Here is a 24,310-nt window from a genome sequence, read left to right as displayed (position 1 = left end):
CAGTATGTGGAAAATATTGCAATATGATAAACAAAATGGTATGAGTGTATAATTACTGATGACTGAGACTCAAACTTCATCTTGCTATTGGTAAATTAATGGCCATTGATTACGCTCTACCACTTTCATGATGTTAGTGCAGTTATCTGTGGTAATAGCAACCTGATGCTCCTCACACAGATCACATGCAGCCAATGCCTGTTTCAAGCACAAGGCTATATCATCGCCAGTGTGATCCTCAGGTGTTGTCTCTTCATTGGTTAGCAATTTCACATTTTACTTTGTGATGTAGAGACTTGGATTTTAGATGTTTTACAGAGTACCTCTTTCTGCTAAATGTTGCTGAACTTGAATCCATAATGTCACAATATAAGAGGTTGTGTTTTTTTGGCCACCAGTTCAGTGTCAGTCTACTCATTAGCATCCATTTGCACCTGGTCTGCACACAGGCAAGTTATGTGACAATGCACTGCACACACTTCACAGCAACTGAGAGCAGTCTGTGAAGTATCTTCGCTTAAGGTGCATAGATGACCAAATGTTTTTTTATGCACACATTTAAATTGGCTGACATTGTACAGCACAATTTTTTTCTCCTCCCACCCTGTGAGAGTCACTACTAGCTCAGCCTTGTATTGATGTGTAGGATGTGACTTGAGCTTAACTGAGGTTTGCTCCTTTTGTTCACCAGTACAATGGTAAAGGAATCAATCCTCTAAATCTGTCAGTCCTCTATTTTCTTCTGGTGAGATACTGGATTTGGACAGCTTGGTTAAACACAAAATCCTGGCTACATCCCCACACTCTGTTATTTTTTTCTAGTCTCTTGATGTTTAAGCTCAGTAGCTGTTGTGATTTTATTAATCAGAATTCTCCTGAATGTGTTCTTATTGACTTATTTGATGTGCATCAGGGATTAGCATTTGTTGCTAAATTGTACATGCACTTACAGTGATTCACCCTGTTTGTTTTGAGCAAAAATGTGTTGATGTTTCTGAAGATAATGAGGCTTTAGCAGTCTGAATTAGACAAAAAGGTGAACTTGTTTTACAACAGTTGATCTTTTTTGTAAAAAAAAAAAAAAAAAAGTCCCCCTTTTTGTCTAAATAGACAGCATTTACCTATTGAAATGTGGTGGAAGTATAGTAACAAAAAGAGGGACTTTGGCACTAAAAACACTAATGCTGAAAAATATCTACTTTGAATTGACTAATATGGATAGCTGATGTTTCATACTAGCCTAAAAATGACATTTAAATACATTTTTTCACAGGACTGTGGATTTTGTCCCCCATCACTTACATAGTAAGTGGATTATTCTTGTAACATGTCAATGTTCATTTGGGCACCTGACTGTTGTTCTGGGACAGACTTGAAAAACTGTGAACCTAATATTTGTTGTTTCTTGGCAACCAGTGTTTAGACGCCAGGAAGTCACTGTTCCTAGCGCAGTACGTCAATTTGATGGCATGATTTATTGATTTAGCGTTTTATAATGATGTTCCTCAAAACCCTGCTTGTGCTTAAATTTGGTATGTTCACACTCAGACATATTGTTGCTTGCACAGATTTTCTGCGTCAGCTTCAGGTTGTCTTCTTGCTTGCAGGTTGCTTTTGTGTGCTTGTGAAACTTCTGCTCTCTGACTTTTTTGTGCAACAAACATGTCAGAATCCTCTAGCCAATAGAAGGCCAGATATAGTTTAGACCAAATTATTCCTGACACGTTCGCTTTATTTCTTAGAGCATCACATACAGGAGGTTACTGTTTATCCAGGTTCGTCCACTTCCACCCTCCACAGCTTTAGTAAATGTACTTCCCTTGCTTCCTTTTCAACTTTTGGATACTGATAAGAAAGCTAGGGAAGTACGTGTAATAAAGCCCTGGGTGGTGGGAGTGGATGAACCCTGTCAAAGAAATTACCGTCCATATGCAATGCTCTAAGAAGTAAAGCAAACACGCCTGCAAGAAGGCAGGAATAATTTGATTGGTCAACACTATACTTGTCCTTCTATTGGTCGGGGAATTTTGACAGTTGTTGTGCAAAAGATGTGAGAGCAGAAGTTTCCCATGTACACACAAGCGATCTGAAGCTGACAAAGCAAATCTGTGCAAGCAACAATATATCTGAGTGTGAACATACAGTTTGAGCAGAAACAGCTTATTTAAGTACAGGCTGCTTGAGTACGAGAGCAGGATTTTGAGGGACATTACAAAATATGAGTGAAATCAATAAATCATGCTGGAAAAATTGTATATACCACACATTCTTGAATAAAGACAGGGAAACACCATACAAAAACCTGCCTCCTAACACATCTAAAAACTCACCAACATGTTCACAAACAATTGTGTAGTTTCACAGGAGGTTACTTGCTTGAACAATTTTCTGTAGCTAGGAACAGTGACTTCCTGGAGTCTAATCAATGGTTGCCTAGCAACCCCACAATGAGAAGACAACAACAAGTTACTGTATCTGGCCAAGAAATAGTTCCAGCAAGTAACCACCAGTAAAACCACTAATAATTATTTGTGTTTGTGCACAAATTAAACCAATAAGATATACGTGTGAGCTTTCGTCCCTGCCCCCCTTTTAACCAGCTTTACTCACCCAGCAAAACGAGTGTTTTCCTTTTGAAGGACGGCAGTCTGACCACTTCTTCATACGTCACCAGGTCTAGTTGATCAAACACTGTGGAGCAGAGAATAAGCATTTGGTTAGCAGGGTGTAAATGGAAATGTGAATTGTTGAACAATAAAATGACTTTTTGAATAAGTATGCGAGTGGTTACTATACAATAGTGTGAACACAAGTGTATTGCAATGTATAAATAGAGAATCAGAAGACAAAAGCAATGCAAATGAGATTAGCATTAAATCCAATGTTTTCTCTTGTGATTTAAATCAAGCCTGTGATCCTAAATCAGACAGGTTTTTAATATTTAGAGATTTAGAATTATTCAAATGATGCCATAATGTAAACCAACTGCTGCGCCAAACGAGCACTGAGCAGACCTGATGAAGGTCAACTGCCTTGAGAAAGCATTTAAACTTGCTTATTTGCACTAACCTTGATCAGACAGAAAAACACAACCAAGCTCAGCTGGCTAGCATCTCAACAGTATGAATTACACTAAAACTAACAGAGCAGCTTGCAGCAACCCTAACAAAGCAATTCATTCAAAAGTCAAGGAGACATTAGGAAGACGACAAGGTATAAAAGCAGAGAGGAGGAAGAAAAACACAGAAGCTGTACGCCAGCTGTCTGGTGTTACTTACATGCAGCCATATCATTGGGTAAGAGACAGCATGAAATATGGACAGAGGGTGGGAGCGGAAGGGTTAATAAAAAGACACAATAAAAGAAGACAAAGTGAAACAAAAACATAGTTGACATCAAAAGCTGTTACAACACTGTTAGTTACTGAACGCAAAATTAAGACAGCAGTAGGAGAGGTCTATCGGAGGGAGAACGCAACACGCGTGCAGCAGTTTACACATACTGGGTGTTAGAAAGGGCATTTGACAGTACAACAGTGTGATTATTTAACCTTAACCACTTAAATCAACACATCACATTTTTAAATAGTGCACAATATTACAGAGTCAGTAGCACATGAGCATGTCTAACTACAGGTGGTTTACCATTTAAGTCAGGGACTTACTAGTGATCGTGAAAATAGTAGAGTAATTTGATGATTAATTAGGGTCAATTGCAAATAGTGTCACCAAAAAGAAGTGCTCCATTCTACCAGTTATCAAATTAAATGTCTGGAGTGGATTAGCACCTGCTGTTAACTATTTTGTATACACAGAATTAAAGGTAGTGTGTGAAGGCTTACCTGCATTGTGCTTGGCCAAGTACTTGTCTTTGTACTGCTTCTTCTTTTTGCCAAACCAGGTACAACTGGCCTGTTGTTCCTGTTTGGTCTTCTCCATCGCTATACACGCCACACGCCTGAAAAGAATACATAGACTTGTCTGTGATTCAAGATACACACATGAAGGCAAATTATTTCATGAGTGTGACAGTGAGACGGTATCTATGCTTGCATCTGTTTTGGAAGTGTGTAGCAGTAATTACATGCTAATGTTGTAACTTTACACTACAAGGTGTTGTAAAGAGTAGCTAGTAAAATCCTGAAAGCTACACACTTCATAGAAAGCATATCATAATACTTAGCATACTATATTAAATAAGCATACTATATTAAATAAGCTTGCTTATGACTTGTTTTTCTCTTTTCCAATAATGCAGTAGATGATGGATTATTCTTATGACTTTCAGAAAATGTACTCTGGATTTGTTGTAGTACCCTTTTGTATCACTAGGTGGTGCCTCTCACTGTTATGTGAGATAAAAGGTGTAATGTTACAGGTATGTTAGCAGACTGCTTTACTCTGCTGTCATTTTGATGAACACTGAAACAAAGTGTACTGTAATCACATGCTTCCAACAAAACTGTTAAGAGTAATTTTAGCAGTGTAACATGGTGTTTAATTACATTCTTTTCATTCTTTACATAATGCCACTATGTAAACACATCTACATTATGGAAAAACATCTAATAATACTGGTAATATCTACTGTACTTTTATAAATTAATGATTAATCAACTATTGATTACATGGCTGACTAAACATTAAGGCTATTACTTAAAATGGGCACCTCTGGTTACCTGAAAACAAATATTTGAAGCATACTGCAGGGCTGCTCTAGTAGTTTTGCTACCTGAGAGTAAAAACACTAACATAGGCATGCAAATCATAGTAGAGTGCATAGTAAGCTGCATTATCAATTAATTAATCTTGTTTTCCTATAATAAAACTGCTTTAACCACTGCAGAGAACATTAAGAAGTCAAGGAACAGATCTAGTAAACATGTTATTTAAATTACAAATTCAACAAGTGCCATCTCTACTCTGAAACATAGAACACATTGTTTTTGTTCTTTGTCAGGTGTTGTACTCACCACTCCTGTAGCTCAGGTGAGGGGATGAGGCCTGCTGTGCCATTCTTGGTATTCTCCAGCTTTCCCTGCCACCAGTTGTGGTCGTCCTTGGAAATGATCTGGATGATGTCACCCACCCTGAAGCGAATGCCTGCCTCCTTACATGGGATGAGGTCATCTTTCGCCGGGTCATACTCAAACTGAGCACGTACATAAATCTGTGGGGAAGAGCAGTGGGACAGCAATTGTTGTTAGGTGCTGACACAGTGGCAAAGAATAGTGCTGCCATCATAGGAGAATATATGGGAAACAATGTGATTGGTCAAGCTGCCCATATGAAAGTAGACTGGCTACTAAAATGCTAATGACGCTCAGCATTTGAAAGACAGCACAGGAAAAATCAAGCTTCTATAAGCCGAAGCAAGAAAGGACGCAGACATTTAGAAAAGATGAACAACGAAAATGATCCAACAAAGCGCGTTGCCACTTGTCTGCCTGGGGGTGGAGTCCGATTTATTGACGGCTTTTATGTCCACTGACGAACCGAATATGAAGACTAAGCCTTGACAGCTAGCATGGGATCTAGACACCACTATGATCTTTGCGATGGGGGTGGGAGGAGGAGTTGGGATCTACTTCTACAAGGGTCCACTTAAGACATCTTACCTTGAGGGACAATTTGTCCTTGATAGCAGGTCTGGAGATCTATGGGGTTGAGAGCATCACACACACACACTTACACATATATCATGCAGTAGAAAATGTTGTGGGGCATAAAACAAAGGAGGTGTGATGAGGGACCCACAATTGTACGCTGAATCTGATATTACACAATTTGTACTGCATTGTACAGTATATATGTGAGTGTATGTGTGTGACATTGCTGCATCATCAACACATCATATAGCAGACAAATGGCCAAAATAAACACAACTAAAATACTGAGGGACGTTTTAAAGTTTACTGAACTAAAAAGTGCTCATATTTAGAGCTGTGTAGGAATGACTGCAGCATTTGATGTAAACAAAATAGACGTAGTGGGAATGGAATAACATGAGTGATATTGAATACATACACATCAGCACATACATGCAGATTTGGACTTGTTGGGGTGAGTGTTAGTTTGTCAAATCAGTAGCAGTTTGTGAAGCAAAGAAAGGAGAAGACGATTGAAGTGGAGGCTTGCAGTCATGGTGTAAAGAAGGATAAAGTCTCACCTGACGGCCTTTGGGCTGAATCGTTGATGGCAGGTCCTAGTAGAGATTACATTAAAAATGTTTTGTTTAATATTTAATTAATTAACTGATTGACATTGATGTAATACAGTTAAGGCTCTTTCTCGTTCTTTTGGTGCTTTATTTCCTTCCTGGGAGGCCTGGATGGTGTTTTATAAGGAAAATGTGATATGCATTGTGAGGTGTAATGACGTTGTATGCTGATTTTTGATGATACTGCTTACCCTGTGACTTCTTTTTCTTTTATTTATTTACTTATTCATTTATTTATTTGTTTTTTGTTGTTGTTTTTCTTTTTTGTCTTTGTGCTATTTCACTTGTATGGTATATTTCTTATCCTATGTGATATCATTGGGGGGGTTTTCTCACAGAAGTGAACATTGCTTATTTTGCCCATTTTTAATTATTTTCCTAGTTGCAGGGAAACTACATGACTGGTGCAGCTTTAAAACCAAGATGTGAAACTTAAACCCTGATATACCAGATCACCCCATAAATTACTAACTTATCTGTGTAATGAGCTATGTGTTACAGCATACTTAATGTGTTTTTCTGGCACCAATTTTCTTTTACTAGCCTGCTGCTATATTTTTAAAAGAGATTGTGTGACATTTAAAACAGAGGAACAAACATACCAGGATGGAGCTGGTAACACTGGCATGACCGTTTGCAGGCGACTGTCGGGACAAATCCGGTGACTCTTTCTGTAATACAAAGTACAGAATAAATATTACCCCCCTCTGCGGAGTACCCAATATGTAGCACATAAGTGTTTGTTTGTGGTTCTGTACCTCACAAGACATGGACTGGGACCGGTAACAGGGTACAATTTTGAAGGTGATGCTACCCCTCATCTCCCTCTGTAGGGACAAGGACCAAATGAATGGTACACATGAGTTTATAATGGCAATAATAGTATAGCAAGATAATAACAAAACTGATGAGGCCAAAGCCCTGCTGGTTCAGTACTGGAGCTGCAACTCTTCATCAATTAGCTTATTTTGTCTTCTGTGATACTAAACTTAATATCTTTAGGCTGCAGCTTGGACTTTGGATAACAATGATCTACATTTATATAAAGTATTGAACAATGTTAATCATTGTTATTCAAATCAAAATGTGTTGCACCACTGCTGTTTATTTCCTCTTTGTTTTCTACTATGACTTTGACATCTCAGACATAGTAACACCTTTTGGTACCACCATGAATCAAACATGTTACATTCTAGTATACAGAACTACATGCTAAAGGCACAGTCTAAATGTAAAGAATAAAAGTCTTATCTGTGTGACTTACCAGCATCTTTTGGAGCTGCTCTACTGTCTGATTGGCAACACTGATGCCATTAATCTCTCTGATCTCATCTCCTACATGCAGAGTCCCTGAAGCAAAGAAATAATTCATTAATAAAGGCTACAAATGAGGCTCTTGGGTGTTCAAACAGCGCTTCACAAAAGCGAGCCCAGAAAACCCCAGGGGTTACTGAGATGGCTCCAGCGGGAGCTCGGCTAATGTAAGGAAGAGTTACATTTCATTATGATTTCAATTACCAGAGAGTATGAGAATAAAACTCTGATCCAACAATTATTGCCCCAACTTCTTTATAAACTCTGTAGTTAATCATTTCCAGAGTGACAATCTTGTCAGATTGACAAGATGAATGGCTGAGTTTTCCTATTAAATATGCATGAGTGCTGTAAACTTGCATAATAGTGTTCTTATATGGATGCGTACCTTGTCGATGAATCATTCCACCATGCATGATTCGAGCCACAATACAGTGGTTGAGCTCATTCATTTTCAGAGTAATGCCCTGGAGGAGACAGACAGGATCAGAGGGTAAACTGGAAGTGGCTGAAGAAAGTTAATAAAATATTAGTCACATATTCCTCTAAGAAAAACATAAAAAATCTGTCTACATCTAAACTTTAACATTTTTAGGTTCAGATGCATGTAAATTAATCTACAATCAAAAAAGTGTATGTGCGAGTGTGTTTTCTGTCTACACACCATGGGCTCGTCAGTGTTCTTCTGGAACTGGACCAGGCGAACCCTGGTGACGTTCTCCAGGTCCATGTCTCCGTTGGTGCTGTCTGGGGAGTCTCCGTTCAGGTATGGAGAAGTGGGCGGGGGCGTCACCCTCAGCGCCTCGTCGCTGTATACCTCATGGGCCACAACATCGTGGGTCTGCAGCAGAGCCTGGATGTACACAAACAGTCATGAATACAACTGAGTCGGAATCAACTGTATGGCACAAATATGGAGGAAACACTACCAGACTTGTGGCTGAACATTCACTGCCATTAATCCCAAATTGGTCATGAAAAACTGGAGGGGAAAATATTTCTGTGAATAACTAGTAGATAAAACAAATACATACGACCAAATCCTAGTGACAACCATGTGTGAGTGGCTGGCTTTGGAGAGAGTGTGCCTTAAACTAATCCTCTTTGGCCACTGACACACAGTTTTTACTAACACATCTAGTAGCTGCCTTTGCCAAAAGCTCACATCTGTTCATTGAAGCAAAAGCGTGTTCACAGATGATGACAGTAATTGAGACTTGAAACAGCTGGCATTAAAAGGCTTTTGACTGATGCTGAACATTACTGTGGCTGAGAAGAACAACAAATGTTTACAAAGGCATCAACAATGGATTCTAACAAGTGTTTGACTTTGTGCACACTACAGTCAATGATTGCATACTAAAGTAATGAGCTGCTAATGATCATAGCCAACAAAACATGGACTTGCGTCACTGCCTCACAAATGAAATCATCCACTACACAGGAAAACAAATTGACATGTTTCTTCCCATGTGCTGCCTTTCTGCTAACAGTGCTGTTAAATGCCTCTGGCAAGAGGAGAGAAGCCAGCCGCTCAGGTCAGAGAGCAAGACAGGCTAATTGGATTGAACCACAGCTAAGGCGTGACAGCACCAGCAAGTGTCAGAGACTGAATCAGCAGAGGGAAACGCCTCTTTTAACTGAGCTACATAAACCTGTACTAAATGTAGCTAAGTCACAGTTATTCAAAAAGAGTGCATCTACAAAACTATTAACACACAGTAAATACAATTCACATATTGGCTATTACACCATCGTATCCAGAAACACTTACTGAGATGAAAAATGCAGCCTCAAAACAAGCTGCACTCCTTCAGGTGAGGCATTAACAGACTCTGACAATGTTAAACCCTAACATGAAATCCACCATATATTCATTCTGCCTCAGATTCCATGTCTGTTCTTCTAGTTTCAGGTCTGCTTCAGCCATTAGTCTTCAGTTACTGTGTCCACACTGCAGTAGGATGAAGCTCATCAGCTCTTTCTGCTGCTATAGCTCAGGTGCTAAGCAGCTTTGTGCCCAAGGGAGTTATGTGGATTGTCAAAAGGTCCCTACTTCTGACACAGTGGGCTGTAATCTCACACACCAGTCAGTGTGCTTTACATGCACAGACCAATACAAAAATCTGGGGAAATAATGCGCACGTTGCCTTGTGTTTTTTGTTGTTTTTTAATATCTTACCATGAAGTGTGGCTGTGTGAGGATCCTCCTGAGCTCCTTGGCCTCCATGTTCTCTGGGTAACAAGAGATGGTTTCCAGTACCTGTTGAGGAGAAAAGACAGGATAAGGGAGGTGACAATCTCAGCAATGTTCATAATAAATAACATTGACAACAATATCTCAATGTCTGTTCATTATTTACTTGATTTGCTCACCAAACATTTTGAGCAAGCATCAATCAGTGTTTAGGACTCAGCCTGTTAAACTCAATCACTGACTAGGACTACAAGTTAAAATTTTAAGATTGTTGAACATGAGTTTTTTTGTGAATGAAAACAGCAGTTCTCACCTCTTTGGCTCTCTGCACTCCATCACTAGGAGGATTTCTGATCTGAGGAGACGACCTGGTGTTGATTTTGTCATAAAGCTGGAACAGCAAAATAGTAAAAAAAAAAACATATAGTTAGGCGTCTTTATTAATTAACTGGAACATCATGACAATTTTACCTCCAACAAAGTAAAACCTGAACAATAGATGGTACATATTGGACTAACCTAGATAACTGATTCTGGGCTTGACATGACACCTAGTGGGCATTTGTGGTATTACATAGGAAGTATCTGGTTTACTCACATCTAACAGAGTGTGAAGGTGCTGATCTTGGAAGACACTGTGGAGGAAATCCATGTCTTTCTCACTGCAGTCCGTCAACGCATGAATCTCCTCTAGACTGTCCAAAACCTGTGATACTGCCCCTGCACACACACACACACACGAGTTATAGACTCAGATATAGACTGAATAACACACACACAAATATACATAAAAAGTACACCAAGCAGTCCTCGCAAACATTCAACACTACACAAAATGCAAACACTGAACATGACACACTAAATGTTACACATCCACAAACAGGCAAAAAAGGAAATGCAAAGAAGGAAACGACTTACAACAACAAAAATCACAAAAAGACAGACGTCACAACATAAATACCACGCACAAATACTCAGAACTATTAACCCCAAGTACCTGCTGCATCGCCCACACATGCAGCAAAACCAGAGAAACAGCGTAATGCATCAATACAATATCAGAGGAAAGTCACTTCAGAAAGTCACAGTGTGGATGACTGTTGAAGAGCAGTACACCCAAGAAAATAATGCAAAGGAGGAAAAATATGCAGAGGAAAAGAAAATCTAAAATATTAAATTCATCTCTTAAGAAATGTTGTCTTCCCACAACATGTACTCTATGGTATAACGTTTTTAAAGTCTACTGTAAATCAGGTCAGTTAAGCTAGATAAAGTATACAAACAGGTGACATGTTTAGATGATGATGGCCAGAATACATTTTACTTTTTACTACAGCTTTGACCCAGTGACACATTTTAAACCCTTGAGCTAACCTATAAAATGTACTGTTGCTAGGTCACATGACAGGACACACTAATGCAGGAAATTACCTGATCTTATGAATAATAATTATAATAAACATTCCAAATTATATATTAGGGACTACAGATTAAGCCAACCATCATATTAAATGGGACAAAAAAAACATGTTTGCTCAGTTAAAGTTAATCATCAGTTAAGAAAAGTGTAAAGATAAGTCCAAATGAGACTTTAAATGTTACTGTGAGGAGTGAAAGAGAGATGGCAGAGGAGAAAACAGCTTTTAACTTTAGGAAAACTTTGTTATAAGTCTGTTTACATGCATCACACATACAATGACTAGATATTAATTGCAAATAATTTCCTTAATCAACTGATTTATCTTTTAAAGCTTATGAAATAAAAAATGCATGCAGAAATAATTTACACAAATAACTGTCACTTAAAATCACTACTCCTGTATTTGTTTAAAATTCAACAACTTACTTTTCTACAGGACTCAAAGTTGATGCAATTGTAACAGTAAAGCACAAAGTCTGAACCAAACTAAATAGGCTGCAGCCCTCAAATGCAATGTGCTGCCCTTTAGGTTAAATTATAAATGAATCAATAACATCCCCAGCTCCTGTATCATGTAAGAAACACTACTTTTATGAACAATATACAATATTGGGTGTATATATCAGCTGAAGAAGAAACCTGATCATTAAAGAAAATCCCATTCTAGGTTAGACCAGAGAGGCATTTAAGCATCTGATCCTCTTTACCTTTGTTTCTGATCATCTCATAAGGTAACAATAAGAATGTTTTGTCAATCTGTGTTTACAGAGCGTCCTGTGATTGACATAGTGAAGATGCATGTAAACAGAGTCTCATCTTTACAGGTCATGAGGAAGCATGAATAAACACACACTAACACACCTCATACAAACCAATGGGACAGGAGAGAAGACAGAGGAAGCCATTTTGGTGGACCCACATCATTCAACACCAACTAATGTTTGAAAATGCAACTAAAAAGCGAGTGATGATATCAGGATAATGTTACATGAGATTCTATGTGTAGGGAGGGGGATACGTACTTTCAGCGGCTAGCAGTCCTAGAGACAGCACAGCAGAAGAAAAACAACACCAAAGAAAGAGAGGCTGAGATTAGAGAAAGTTTACAGCAACTACAGATGTAGAGTTTAACACCTCACAAAGAGAGAAGAAAAAGAAAGGGAGAGAACAAAGAGACAAGCAGTGAGAGGAAGCAGGAGGACAAGCAGAGGGGAAATAAAGGAAAGAGCAGCAGGAGAGAAAAAAGTCAGCAAAAGCAAGAAAGTCTATAAATAAGCTGGCAAGCTGTAGCAACTATCTACTATACTACACAAGTCAATGACCGACAACATGTCTGGAGCCCTGCAACTGCAGAAATAAAGCAGTCACCAGGAAACATGACTGCAACAAACTGCATGCTCAGCAAATATGGACAGAGGTGGGGGTTTATCTAGCTGCTGTGACTGTGCAGGAAACCGAGCAGAAAAGGTGACGAGCTCAGTTTGATTCATCAGGTGATGATGTAATACAATACTCATTTTCCATTATGTATTACAATGACAAAAATGGTTCCGATATGCTAATAAGTACTGGCAGGTACAGCCTGCAGTCCTCTAATGAAAGGAAGTGAAAGTCTAAAGCTCAGACAGGGAAGTTGTGCTGTTGAGCAACATCTGTGTACACTGAGGAAGTTCAATACGGACAGCTGGAAATGACTTTAAACACTAGAATAGAAATCACGAGAATAGAAACTGAACTAAAAAGTGAGCATCCACACTGTGTGATTTGATGCATGTTGGTATATTTCATTTTTGACCTTAAATGACATTGATAGATATTTCACAAGTAAAGGGACAACTAAATCGTGTGTGTGTGTGTGTGTGTGTGTGTGTGTGTGTGTGTGTGTGTGTGTGTGTGTGTGTGTGTGTGTGTGTGTGTGTGTGTGTGTGTGTGTGTGTGTGTGTGTGTGTGTGTGTGTGTGTGTGTGTGTGTGTGTGTGTGTGTGTGTGTGTGTGTGTGTGTGTGTGTGTGTGTGTGTGTGTGTGTGTGTGTGTGTGCACACCAGAGGTGTTCACAAGTCATTTTTTACAAGTCCAAGTCAAGTCTCTCGCCAACACTAAATCAAATTCAAATTCTGACTTTAGAGCTGTACAATCCTTCATCCTGATCAGTTAGCCTTGCGAGCACCTGCCCATGTCTGTTTTTGTGGTGTTTTAACTGTCTACTGTCACTATGTATGTATCTGTTTGTATGTTGAGATGCCCTCTCCTGAAACTGTAACCAAATCTACCTTTGGGTATTAATAAAGTTATCTTGACCTAGACCTTGATATAGGACAGTATGTAAATTGAATAATTGTAGGTTCACTATAGAGAATCTACTGTGATGTGAAGAAACATACACTAAGAATTATTTCAATTCCATAACTGTATTTTCTTAAACAAAAAATAATTGAATTGAATCGAAATATGGGAGAAACAGGGAAAAACGGGAGTGTGAAGGCATTGTATCCAAACGTAATGATCTGAGGCACTCCTGGTGAACTTGTCGCACTCGCTCTTGTTAAGGCTGCAAATAAAACCTGCACAAAGCATCTATGTTTTAAATGTGTGAAGAAAAGAAACCCTCATCAAGCACGATAGTGTTGTGTGATGTACCTGAGGAGGTGGGGTCATCTGAAAAGTCATGTAGCTCCTCAGGAGGGTCGCCATAGTAGGAATTGAACTTGTGGCTTGAAACAGCAGCCAGCACTGCACCCTGGGATACAGAGTACAAATATTACACAAAGTCTGAACAGAGCCTCATGTTGTGAAGTGTTTCTTTTTTTATGTTTTTGTATAATGAGGCTTTATGAAGACAGGCCAGTTGAGAAAAAAAAAGACAAACAAGAAATGAATCTAGGTCATCAGGAGCAGCTGCACAGAGTGGAGTGTGAGACAATTCTTATCTAAAATTTGAGTGGTTGATTCTGTAACATGTTTTCTCTCAACACATTGCTGACCTTCAGCTTCCTCCTGGAATTGAACTTCCTCAGCTGTTCCACCGTTTCTGGCAGGTGGATCTTGTAGGCGTACCTGTCCCTCTCCTTCACACACACACACACACACACACACACACACACACACACAGCTGCATTAGTACAAGTGGAGACACACATTAGAGCAGTCATAGAACGGATGTGAAAGCAGCGCTGTGGTCCAGAAGAAGAAGTAGAACGAAGTGTTTTTGAGTCAAGTAGGTGGTTTAAAGGTGACTGAGTTGCCAAACTTATCTAATCAAAACACCAAATACCTAAATCACACTAACACACACTTGAAATCAGAAGTTTAATCACAATAATCTGCTGAATTTGACAGCGAGCGAGATTTCCAGCCTCTATTTTTTTATCAGTTATATAATTCACTTATCTTTGAGAAGCTCATATTTATCACTCTCAGTAGTGTGTTTGTATGTGTGTGTGTGTGTGTGTGTGTGTGTGTGTGTGTGTGTGTGTGTGTGTGTGTGTGTGTGTGTGTGTGTGTGTGTGTGTGTGTGTGTGTGTGTGTGTGTGTGTGTGTGTGTGTGTGTGTGTGTGTGTGTGTGTGTGTGTGTGTGTGTGTGTGTGTGTGTGTGTGTGTGTGTGTGTGTGTGTGTGTGTGTGTGTGTGTGTGTGTGTGTGTGTGTGTGTGTGTGTGTGTGTGTGTGTGTGTTTGCCTTCAGCCAGGGGTGGTTGAGGGCCTCGTAAACAGTGATTCTCTCAGCGGGGTCCAGCATCAGCATACGTCTCACCAGGTCTTTGGCGCTCTCTGAGATGTGGGCCCACTGCCTTGGGTTCATCTGGACAGGTACACACACACACACATACGTGCACAAACAGACTGTCAGAAGGGTGTAGCAGAGCACAGGCACCACTGTAGATGTTGTTGCCATGGTCACCAGGGACCACATGCATAAAACGCTGTAGATTCGTGACTTAAACTATGTGTACACACAAAGACAGAAATAAACATACACATTGTTTTTGTCAGAAGCTGTGTGTATGCGTTCTGTTTCTCAGTTATTGTGAAACGGTGCACGTGCACAAGCCTCATTTCCACTTCCACTTCCACAATTAGCCATAAACAGATGAAGACTTGCCCTAAACCTGACATTTTCATATCATTTCCCCACCTGCTCCTCTAGTCATTACACCTGTCAATTAAACTAATGGGAAAGAAGCTGTGCAATTTCACAGATTGGGTTGCACCAGCGAGGTTCTCCAACAGTCAAATCAGCTGTCGTTATGTGTTGCTGTGTGGCTCTTTATAGCGGCCATATCACTAATTCATTAAATGGACCTCAAAACCATCTATGATGTACAGATGTAATCAATGATTTGTTTGTAGCTCACATATCTAAACCCACTTCACACAGTGTACCACAGTAAAGGAGAAATAAGAAGAATATTAACAGTATTTTCCATTGTGTTTGTACATGGGTGTGTATTCAGTGTCAACACAAAATATCACACCATCAGTGCAGCTGATAACAACCACATTAAACAAAACAAAAAGTTTTACTAAAAGACTGTCTCATCTCACATTATTACTGTAAACACATATACATCTACCACAATGTAACAGGAAATTCACTCTCTCAGATGACAATAGAAAATTCACACAGGCTTTCATCTCAGAATCTTTTGCTGACACTGCCGGTTTATGGATAAACTCTGACTGACTTTTGTAAAAGGCGAGAAGTATTCAACAACGTCCAATTTAATACACTCACTTGCCATGTACGGTAGGGGTAATGGTAAAACCCTCACAACAGGAATGGCTTATTTAGAGCTGTATCAAATCATTTCTGATTGGCAATAGGCATAAACTATAAAAAAAATGTTTTGGTGTATATGGATCCTTTATACAATAACCTTGGCCTCAAGGATCCATTACTGACGCCAGAGAGTGCATTCAGTTCAGTTCTCTGTAGCACAAGAGCTCAACCTTGTATTTGACGCACATTTCAGTACAGTGACAAAGACGAGCTCACTATTGTGCTAAGCTTCAGCTGAAGGCTGAGTTACACTGACAGAGAATGATGCTGTTTCGTCAGTCAGCTCTTACCTTGTATTTCCCCTTAATGATGGCCTCAAACAAGCGCTCCTTGGTACCATAGAAAGGCAGACAGCCAGAAAGGAGGATGAAGAGAATGACTCCACATCCCCACACGTCCACAGGTTTGCCATACGGCTCCCTCTTGACTACTTCTGGGGCCATGAAGTGTGGAGTACCGACTCGACCTGAAAGGGAGCAGGCAGGTTAGAAAACTAGAAAGCAACTGTGTAACAGTTAACACTCCAACACTAATACTAATATCTGGGCATTCATTCTGATGTGAAATTAAACTGATGAGAAAATGTTAATGCTTTGTTTAAGCACAGTCCAGGTTGGTTTCCCTCGGAAAACTTAAGTCCTTTGAGATCAGTAGAAAGCTTTTAAATGTTTTCTATCAGAGTTTTGTGGACGGTGCCTTGTTTTACACTGTTGTATGTTTGCATTATGTAAATGAGAGGGTTAACAAGTATATTTACATGGGTGGTTCTATTATTAGTTTGACCTGATTCATCAAGGAAAAACCCGTAAAAAAAAAAAAAGAAAAGGTTCAAACTCTTGTTCAGTTTAAAAGGTCATAGTGTAAAGGTGTTTTCTGGAGTCTAAACAATGTGAAGAGTGATTGGTTAAGGTTTCAGATATGTACCGCAGAATGAGTTAGAAGTTCTTTTGTGACCACAGCTGCGAAATTTTAATGTGTGGCTGCTTACTCAGAAACAGGATGTATTTTTCATACCATTTGTAAGACTTCATTGTATGTTGTTTTTAAATTTGTTCATTTTTAGATATTTTATTTTATATTTATTGCCCGTTTTATTTGTCAGATTAAATAAATACATTTTCAGTATGGAAAATATCAGACATAAGACATAGGACTGCAATAAAATACTTATGTTTGAGAAGCCAAAAACAGGAAATGTTTTGCATTTTTACCTGATTCATTACTTTTTCAATGAATTGATTTTCAGAATTGATGCCAGTTAATTTTCTATCATTAATCAATCAGTTGACTTCTCTTTTCAGCACTTCCAGCAAATTACTTTCTCCATTTCACTTCATCTGCATGTGGGGACTGAGAGGAACAAACTAGGGCATCTGAAGGAAACCCACAGAGGAAGGCTGTGACCACACTGCTGCCTTACATACGGTTCATCTTCTTACCACAGTCACACTATTTCTCCTAACACTTATTACTTAGTAAGAGGCAGAGCCATAGACTATATAATACAAAGTGTGGAATCTGTAATTGAGAAAACAAACTCATTTTTAATCCTAAATTACTATAATATTATAAATATTAGGGCTGTCAATCGATTAAATTATTTAATTGCGATTAATCGCATGATTGTCATGAAATAACTTGCAATTAATAGCAAATTAATCACACATTTTACATTTTTGTATGTACTTTAAAAAGAATATTTTAAGTTTTTAAACTTTTATTAACATGGGAGTGTTTTCTGCAAATGTATGTTTTTATTATTTTTTTAAACAATCCAGAACAATGAAATATGGCATGCTCAAAAAATCTGCTGTCAGTCATGATATTAATTAGGAACTACTTACATTCACTTACCCCGTTCACTCACTCACACTCACTCATACACACACACACAGACACACACACCTTTGTTGAGCAGGAGGAGGTTTCTCTGTATCAGCTACTAAGACTCTTTTCTTTATCCATTTCTGCTTGTTATCCAAAACATTACTGCTGCTAGTTCCTTATTTCCAAACTACAGGCCAGGACAAGGGTCAAACACAACGTGCGTGCTTTTATTGCACGTAATAAAAAAAAATAACGCTGTTAAAATTAATTTGCGCGTTAACTTTGACAGCCCTAATAAATATATAATCAATAAATCATCATGAAAATCTATTCATCTCTAGCCTTTGACTAGTTTCAGCATGTGTGTATAATGTTTACTGGTGTTTTATGTGTGTGTGGAGATGCAGAGGAAAAACACTGTCCTACTGTACCTCCAGCTACAAGGCCAGACTCTCCCAGCTGTATTGCGACTCCAAAACCTCCAAGCTTGACTGGAGCAGAGTTCTCCTTTGAGGCCAGCAACACACAGTGGGGCTACAGAGGAATAAAAGAGACAGGTCAAACAGTGGATTTATGGTCCCTGCATTACAACAGTTCATATGAGGGACAAGCCCTGCAGAACTAAGTAAGTATCAACCACCTAACAAAACGTTATGGACATTCTATTTATTATAACAGGGAGGAAAAACATGTCTTTGCAGTCTACTTTGCAGAGCACTGCTTTGCTCCTTCTGTGCAAAAGTGCAAAATCCCTTATTCACATGGTTTCAGAATGACAAGCTCATCTCGCTCAGTTACGACCACAACTATTTTTTTTAACATCTGTGTTAAGTCACATTCTTACAGTGAGCAATTATGTTAAATTTACCTGGAACTGACATGAACTTGTGATGCTGTTTACAATAGAGAATAATTGTTTTTAAGTTACAATCTCTTGCCTTAGTGGCACTGCAGTAAAACTGTTCGGTTGATGAATTTACTTTTTTTAATAGAAACTTCAACAACAGAACATAGGCTGAAGAATTACTGACAGATGAGAGGGAGGAGAAATGGACCAACAGCAGATATGTACTCAATAGCACATCATATGTTCTGAATCACATGGTAATATGTTTGCACTTAATTCACAATATCTCATATAAAATAATTTGCACACACACAAATGTGAAAACTACTGAGCTCATATTACCACATCCTATTTGATGAGCTTGCAGGGTGCAGTTCTCCTGATGGCTTTTTTTCCATTTCCTCACAGAACTGAGTGTTAGTATAAATTAATTACCGTCATGTTTGAAACAAAACAAGACAAACAACCTCTTCCATTGCAAATATGCACTTATGCATTTTAATACTTAATTTGCAAAAATATATAATTTCATCTTTCAAAGTCTATCTTTTGCATTTTTGCATTTCCTATTCTAACTATAACTATACAATGAACTTTTTTACAAGCAAAATCTTAAATATGCAGTTTAAAATTCAAATTATATAATTCTTACTCCCCCTAGAGAAATACATCTAGTCCAAGAGCTTTAGTTCAATGTTGATGCAATATTATCAACATTAAGTGGTCTTGCCAATTTAAGTCATTTTATTCTGCAGTGTAGGGCTGAACTGTGTATAAGTGTAACCTTGTGGTGGTCTAACTTCCTGTCTTCACAGTTCTGACTTCTTGTAATAGGAGGGGCGTGGCAGATAAGATGAGACAGAGAGAGAAAGAGAGAGAGAGAGAGAGAGCGCGCGCGCAAGAGAGAAAGAGGCAGAGCAAGCTGACTAAACAGTCATCTAAGAGTGAGAGAGAGGGAGTAGAGGGTGGGCAACGGCTTTCTTTTGAAGAGAGAGTGGACAAGGACCAATACAGACAAAACACTGAAGGCAAGAGTGAGAAGAGAGCTGAAGAGGACGACTGTCAAAAGGATATGAATAAAGAAATATCTGCAGGATTTATGACATTCAGAGAGCGAAGAGAAAGGTGAATCTAGAGAAGAAAAGAAGAACAAGGACTACAGCTTTATCATATTTTATCATGAATGTAACTGAGGTTACATTCGATCTGACAGGTCATTTTTGAACAAACTGCTTCCTGCATGTGAATTTGATGGAGGAAAACACACTGTGGATCATCGGGCTCTCACACCTCTCTGCACATTCCCACACACTAAAACTACAGCTGTGCTGAATCTCATGCGGTGGGAATATTGATGGTGAGTATTCTGCCTTAATCCAAACATCTGTGTGTAGCAGTCAGAGTGACTGTGCATGAGTGTCCGTGTATGAGTGTGCGTGCATGTGTATACACACTCTTAAGCTCCATTATAATACTGTGGAATTTGAATTTAAGTGTTAAATCGGCATGAAACTTTCAATTGGTTCCGGCTCCAGCTCCCACACGTTAAAAAAAGTCTATGACCTATAGACAACAGAAGTGACCTTCACAGGGACATCTGTACATTTTCTGTAATATTTAATACTCTGTTTAAGGAACTGATCTTTTCAGGGGGTTGTACCTTTTTGATGACATTCTAAAAACTATGAGAATTTCCACTAAACACTACAACCTTTAAAACTGCAAACCACATATTACTCACCTGTCTGTGCATTACTCAAAACATATGCAACTGCAGTTTCCCAGTGAGGGCACTTTTTTCGTGCCTTTAATTTTGGCTGTTTATGACCTACTTGTTTTTGTATTTGTTCAGAGAAACACTGAACTTAACTGTGTGTTTGTTTTGTCTTTCTCAGAGTTCAATTATTAAAAGCCCAGAAGACGTCACTCCTACACAATGACTACCGTCTCCTCTTTTTCCCCCTTCACTCTTTCAGCCTCACCGACGTCTAACTCCTCTCTTCCTATATTTACTTCATCCCTCCCCATTTCCATGTCGTCCTCTATCTCAACCACCTCTCTCCCCCCTTCCTCCTCTCCTTTCTCCTTCTCTTCCACCTCCTCTGTGGCAAATCAAACTACATGTTCGTTTGATGACATGGCCCTCCGTGTGCCGCTGGTAGTCCTCTACTCCTTGTTCTTCATCTTTGGTCTGGTGGGGAACATCTTCGCCCTTTGGGTCTTCCTTTGCCTTCACACGAGCCAGAACTCTGTAAGAGTGTTCCTCATCAACTGTGCTGTGGCTGATCTGGTCCTGCTGGCATGTCTGCCCTTCAGAGTCTTCTATCATCTTAATGGGAACGAGTGGGTACTGGGGTCTGCCGCTTGCAAGCTGGTGGGGAATCTATTTTATATGAACATGTACATCAGTATTACATTACTGGGGTTCATCAGCTTGGACAGATACTTGAGGTTAAAGGGGAAAGGACGAGCACGGAGAGGCATGAGGATTAGGCTGTGGGGGTGTTACCGGCCGTGGAGTTGGGTGGCGTGCGCCACTTTGTGGAGTCTGTCACTGCTTGCAGTGGTACCAATGATCGCCATGGCAGAGGACAAAGAGGACGGCAACAAATGCTTCCAGTACAAGAAGCGGCGTTCCGCCAAAGGGAAAGCCTACTTCAACGGCATGCTGGTGCTACTGTTCTGGCTCGTCTTCCTCATTCTCGTCATCTCCTATGCCAAGATTGCTTCCCAGTTGCTGAAGGTCTCACGGGACAAGCCAGACTTTCCAAATGCACAACGATATCAACGAACCGCCAAAAAGTCCTTCTTTGTCCTCTTTCTGTTCACCATCTGCTTCGGGCCTTACCACGCCTTTCGGCCGATCTACATCTTCTCCCAGCTTAGTGAAACGTCATCTTGTGACTACTTGCAGTTGGTGGACCGAACCAATGAGGTGATGCTGTTATTCTCAGCATTCAATAGCTGTTTGGATCCAGTCATGTACTTTCTGTTATCTGGCTCGGTGCGCAAAACCGCCCTCCATGCACTCGGACTTAAATTGGGCACACGCCTCGATGCAACAACTAACAGCTCGACGACGGAGTTCCGACGGACATCTGTGCCGATGGTTTTACCAAACGCTGAACTAAACACCCCCTCAGTCACCCCCAGATCCAGTATTTATGTCATCAACTCAACCCTGCGCCGCACAGGAGTGACCACACTACCCCCTACTGGCTGACAATGATCACAAACTTTGTCTGATTTCAAATAATGTAATGCTGAACAGTGGGGGGGGGATAAACATCTGACATGTTTAACATAAGGTGATATGGTTGGCTACATCTATGTAAATCTCTTATGTCAAAAAATAAAATCATGTTTTTTCCACTACTGAGCTTTTCTCACTGTGTCACCTTCTAAACATCTGTGCCTTCTTGAAACTAACAATGTGGTCAGACAAACATGACAAAAACTGAGGAGATACACATCAGTGACAACTGCAGTCTTTTTAAGAAATACATGACATGTATTTCCCATCAGAGAGGGTGCTTATTCTAATAATTCTGTGAGATGTAAAGGTTTACAAAAAACAGTAAACACTGGAGAAGTCTGTAGGAAAACGGTTCTTCTCAGTCTGCCTAGACACCATATACACTGTACAAAACAATGAGTGCAAAGATAGCCACAGTATAATATTCAGTTTAACACACTTGGGCTGACAATCTACATGATTATTTCTAAATTGTCCGCAAAACCCACCAAATCTTGCACTCCAAGCCAGATAATATAAACACAACAGTAGTGAAGTGCAGCTAATGTGTTACCCAGGATTGACCCACCAACACACACTTATTTGTTTTACACTGCAAACAAGGCTGTGTTGATCCCTTTGGGGACTATGTCAAATGGCTAGTGTGTGGATCAAGGGCCTGGTTCAGGACTGCTCCATCTGGCCTAATGGTGTTTGCTGGCTGTGTGAGATGGCTAATCCTGGACTCGCTGGTTGAAGCTAATCTGACTATAAGAACTAACAAATCCAGACCAGCATTTGACACGCAATATAACTTAGCAAGAATGAGGGTTTGCTGAGGCTTTGCTTTGCAAACTAGGGGGCTCTGAGCTGGTTAGACTTTGTGCTAAAAGCCACATGATAAAATGAACTTGATATAAACAGTGCACATGGATAGCAGTGGTTAGCAGCGTTATGGTTATCTCCCCATAGACATTACAGATAAGTGTCTTTTATGTGGGGTTTAAAGCATATGTAATATTCTTGTTCTGATAACGCCTTATCGCCTTCCCTCTGGTGTCAGTTCATATGTTTCAGTGACTCAGTCTCACCTTTACATCGCGGTGAATCACATTGTTGTCGTGGCAGTACCGAAGTGCCTCCAGAATCTGCCTCATGTAGTGACTATATGGGCAGAAAATAGAAACAGACAAGGTGAGGATCATTTAGGGCGTCCACAAATTGTTTATTTTAAGCTTTATTAATATTTTAAAATGTCCTACCTGGCCACTGCTTCGCTGTACACAAACCCAGCGTCAGCTCTCTTCACAATTTCAAAACACAGGTCTGCTCCATCCATACTAAGGGACGGTGAGAGGAAGAGGAAGAAGAGATCAGGCTGGTAGTCAAATTTACATTTCAATCAATTATAGATATTCGTTTATAAAAAGCAAATGAACTCTCAGAATAGTGTTCAAAACAGAGTGCATAAAAACTACATCACTACAGGGAGCAACTTCATGACCTGCTGTCACTGGCATAAACACAGAGTCACCATATTTTCATTATAACACTTTCCAGCAGGTACAATCCCAAGTGAAGCTTTCACGGGATCTGGGATCGAGATGTAAAACATAAAATCCACACAGAGGAAACAAATTAAGCAAGTTGAAAATTATATTTTGAACAAAGGCCTAAGTAGAAGTAGAGAACTGCTTGCTGATTCTCAGAAGTCTTGTGTGGTTTTCATGTTAAAGGCTGATGTGTTAGATTACAGAATCTGCAGGCGTGTCATGCACTGGAACTGCATCGACCTCAGACTAAAACAATCGGTCAAAAAAAACTATATTTCAATTTGTTCCCCTTTTGGGCAATAAACAGTATAACAAACATGTATTGTATGCATTCTTTTGCATCCCTAACACAACATATGCAAATATACCATTAATACTTGATCTTTTGTAGGCAAACTGTGTGTTACCTAAATGGGCTTTTATCACACATTTATTTTTGTAGACACGCTTAAAACCGTGTAACCACTAAAATAGGGTAGTAGCTGGTAATGTTAGCTGCTTTACCGACCACACGCCATCTATGTATCGCCACACCCCAACTATTCGTGAGCTAAGCAGAAATAGTATATTGTCAGGTGTAGAGTTGAACTGCAGCTGTGTTGGTGGATAAAAAAAGGCTGCACTGATGTGGACAACACATAATACACCTAAGACAAAAACTGTGTGAAATGCGCATGTCATTACAGCACACAGAGTGTGCACAGACTTACAATTCAAAGACCATGTAGAGCATGCCATCAGAGCTGTAGGTCTCCAGCAGCTCCACAATGTGGGGGTGTTTCAGCATGTGGCAGATACTGGCCTCTCGCTTCAGATCTGGCAGACAGAAATTAGACAAAGTATGGTGAGACACTGTTCACATCCAACAATCAGTATTTCACTCCAGTATAATTATAGCTCTACTACAGGTTGTGAGGCCAGATTT

At 39.6% G+C, this 24,310-nt stretch overlaps 2 protein-coding genes across 3 annotated transcripts in view; one reads left to right on the top strand and one right to left on the bottom strand.

Annotated features, from left to right (window-relative positions):
* The window catches only part of LOC134006599 (peripheral plasma membrane protein CASK-like), a 46,259-nt gene that overhangs the window by 7,493 nt on the left and 14,456 nt on the right, over positions 1–24,310 (bottom strand). The window contains exons 3-22 of one of the 2 annotated variants that reach the window (XM_062445528.1): positions 24,096–24,201; positions 23,095–23,172; positions 22,924–22,996; positions 18,182–18,284; positions 16,214–16,389; positions 14,823–14,945; positions 14,131–14,214; positions 13,787–13,886; positions 10,329–10,450; positions 10,044–10,121; positions 9,716–9,796; positions 8,198–8,386; positions 7,922–8,000; positions 7,484–7,569; positions 6,978–7,046; positions 6,822–6,890; positions 6,169–6,204; positions 4,973–5,169; positions 3,842–3,957; positions 2,611–2,691 (exon numbers count right to left, since the gene is read on the bottom strand). In XM_062445528.1, the coding sequence (XP_062301512.1) occupies positions 2,611–2,691; positions 3,842–3,957; positions 4,973–5,169; positions 6,169–6,204; positions 6,822–6,890; positions 6,978–7,046; positions 7,484–7,569; positions 7,922–8,000; positions 8,198–8,386; positions 9,716–9,796; positions 10,044–10,121; positions 10,329–10,450; positions 13,787–13,886; positions 14,131–14,214; positions 14,823–14,945; positions 16,214–16,389; positions 18,182–18,284; positions 22,924–22,996; positions 23,095–23,172; positions 24,096–24,201 (2,046 nt within the window). Of the gene's footprint in view, positions 1–2,610; positions 2,692–3,841; positions 3,958–4,972; positions 5,170–6,168; positions 6,205–6,821; positions 7,047–7,483; positions 7,570–7,921; positions 8,001–8,197; positions 8,387–9,715; positions 9,797–10,043; positions 10,122–10,328; positions 10,451–13,786; positions 13,887–14,130; positions 14,215–14,822; positions 14,946–16,213; positions 16,390–18,181; positions 18,285–22,923; positions 22,997–23,094; positions 23,173–24,095; positions 24,202–24,310 lie in introns of both variants that reach the window. The other variant, XM_062445527.1, reaches the window with a different exon arrangement.
* LOC134006600 (probable G-protein coupled receptor 34) lies at positions 19,525–21,933 on the top strand. The gene is made up of 2 exons (XM_062445529.1): positions 19,525–19,954; positions 20,493–21,933. The coding sequence occupies exon 2, from the start codon at positions 20,534–20,536 to the stop codon at positions 21,818–21,820; it is 1,287 nt and encodes a 428-aa protein (XP_062301513.1). The 5' UTR covers positions 19,525–19,954; positions 20,493–20,533; the 3' UTR covers positions 21,821–21,933.

This window comes from Scomber scombrus, chromosome 24 (genome assembly GCF_963691925.1).
Source record: "Scomber scombrus chromosome 24, fScoSco1.1, whole genome shotgun sequence".
Classification (NCBI taxonomy): domain Eukaryota; kingdom Metazoa; phylum Chordata; class Actinopteri; order Scombriformes; family Scombridae; genus Scomber; species Scomber scombrus.
Note: the sequence above shows the minus strand (reverse complement) of the source record. Positions and strands in the feature narration are given on the sequence as shown.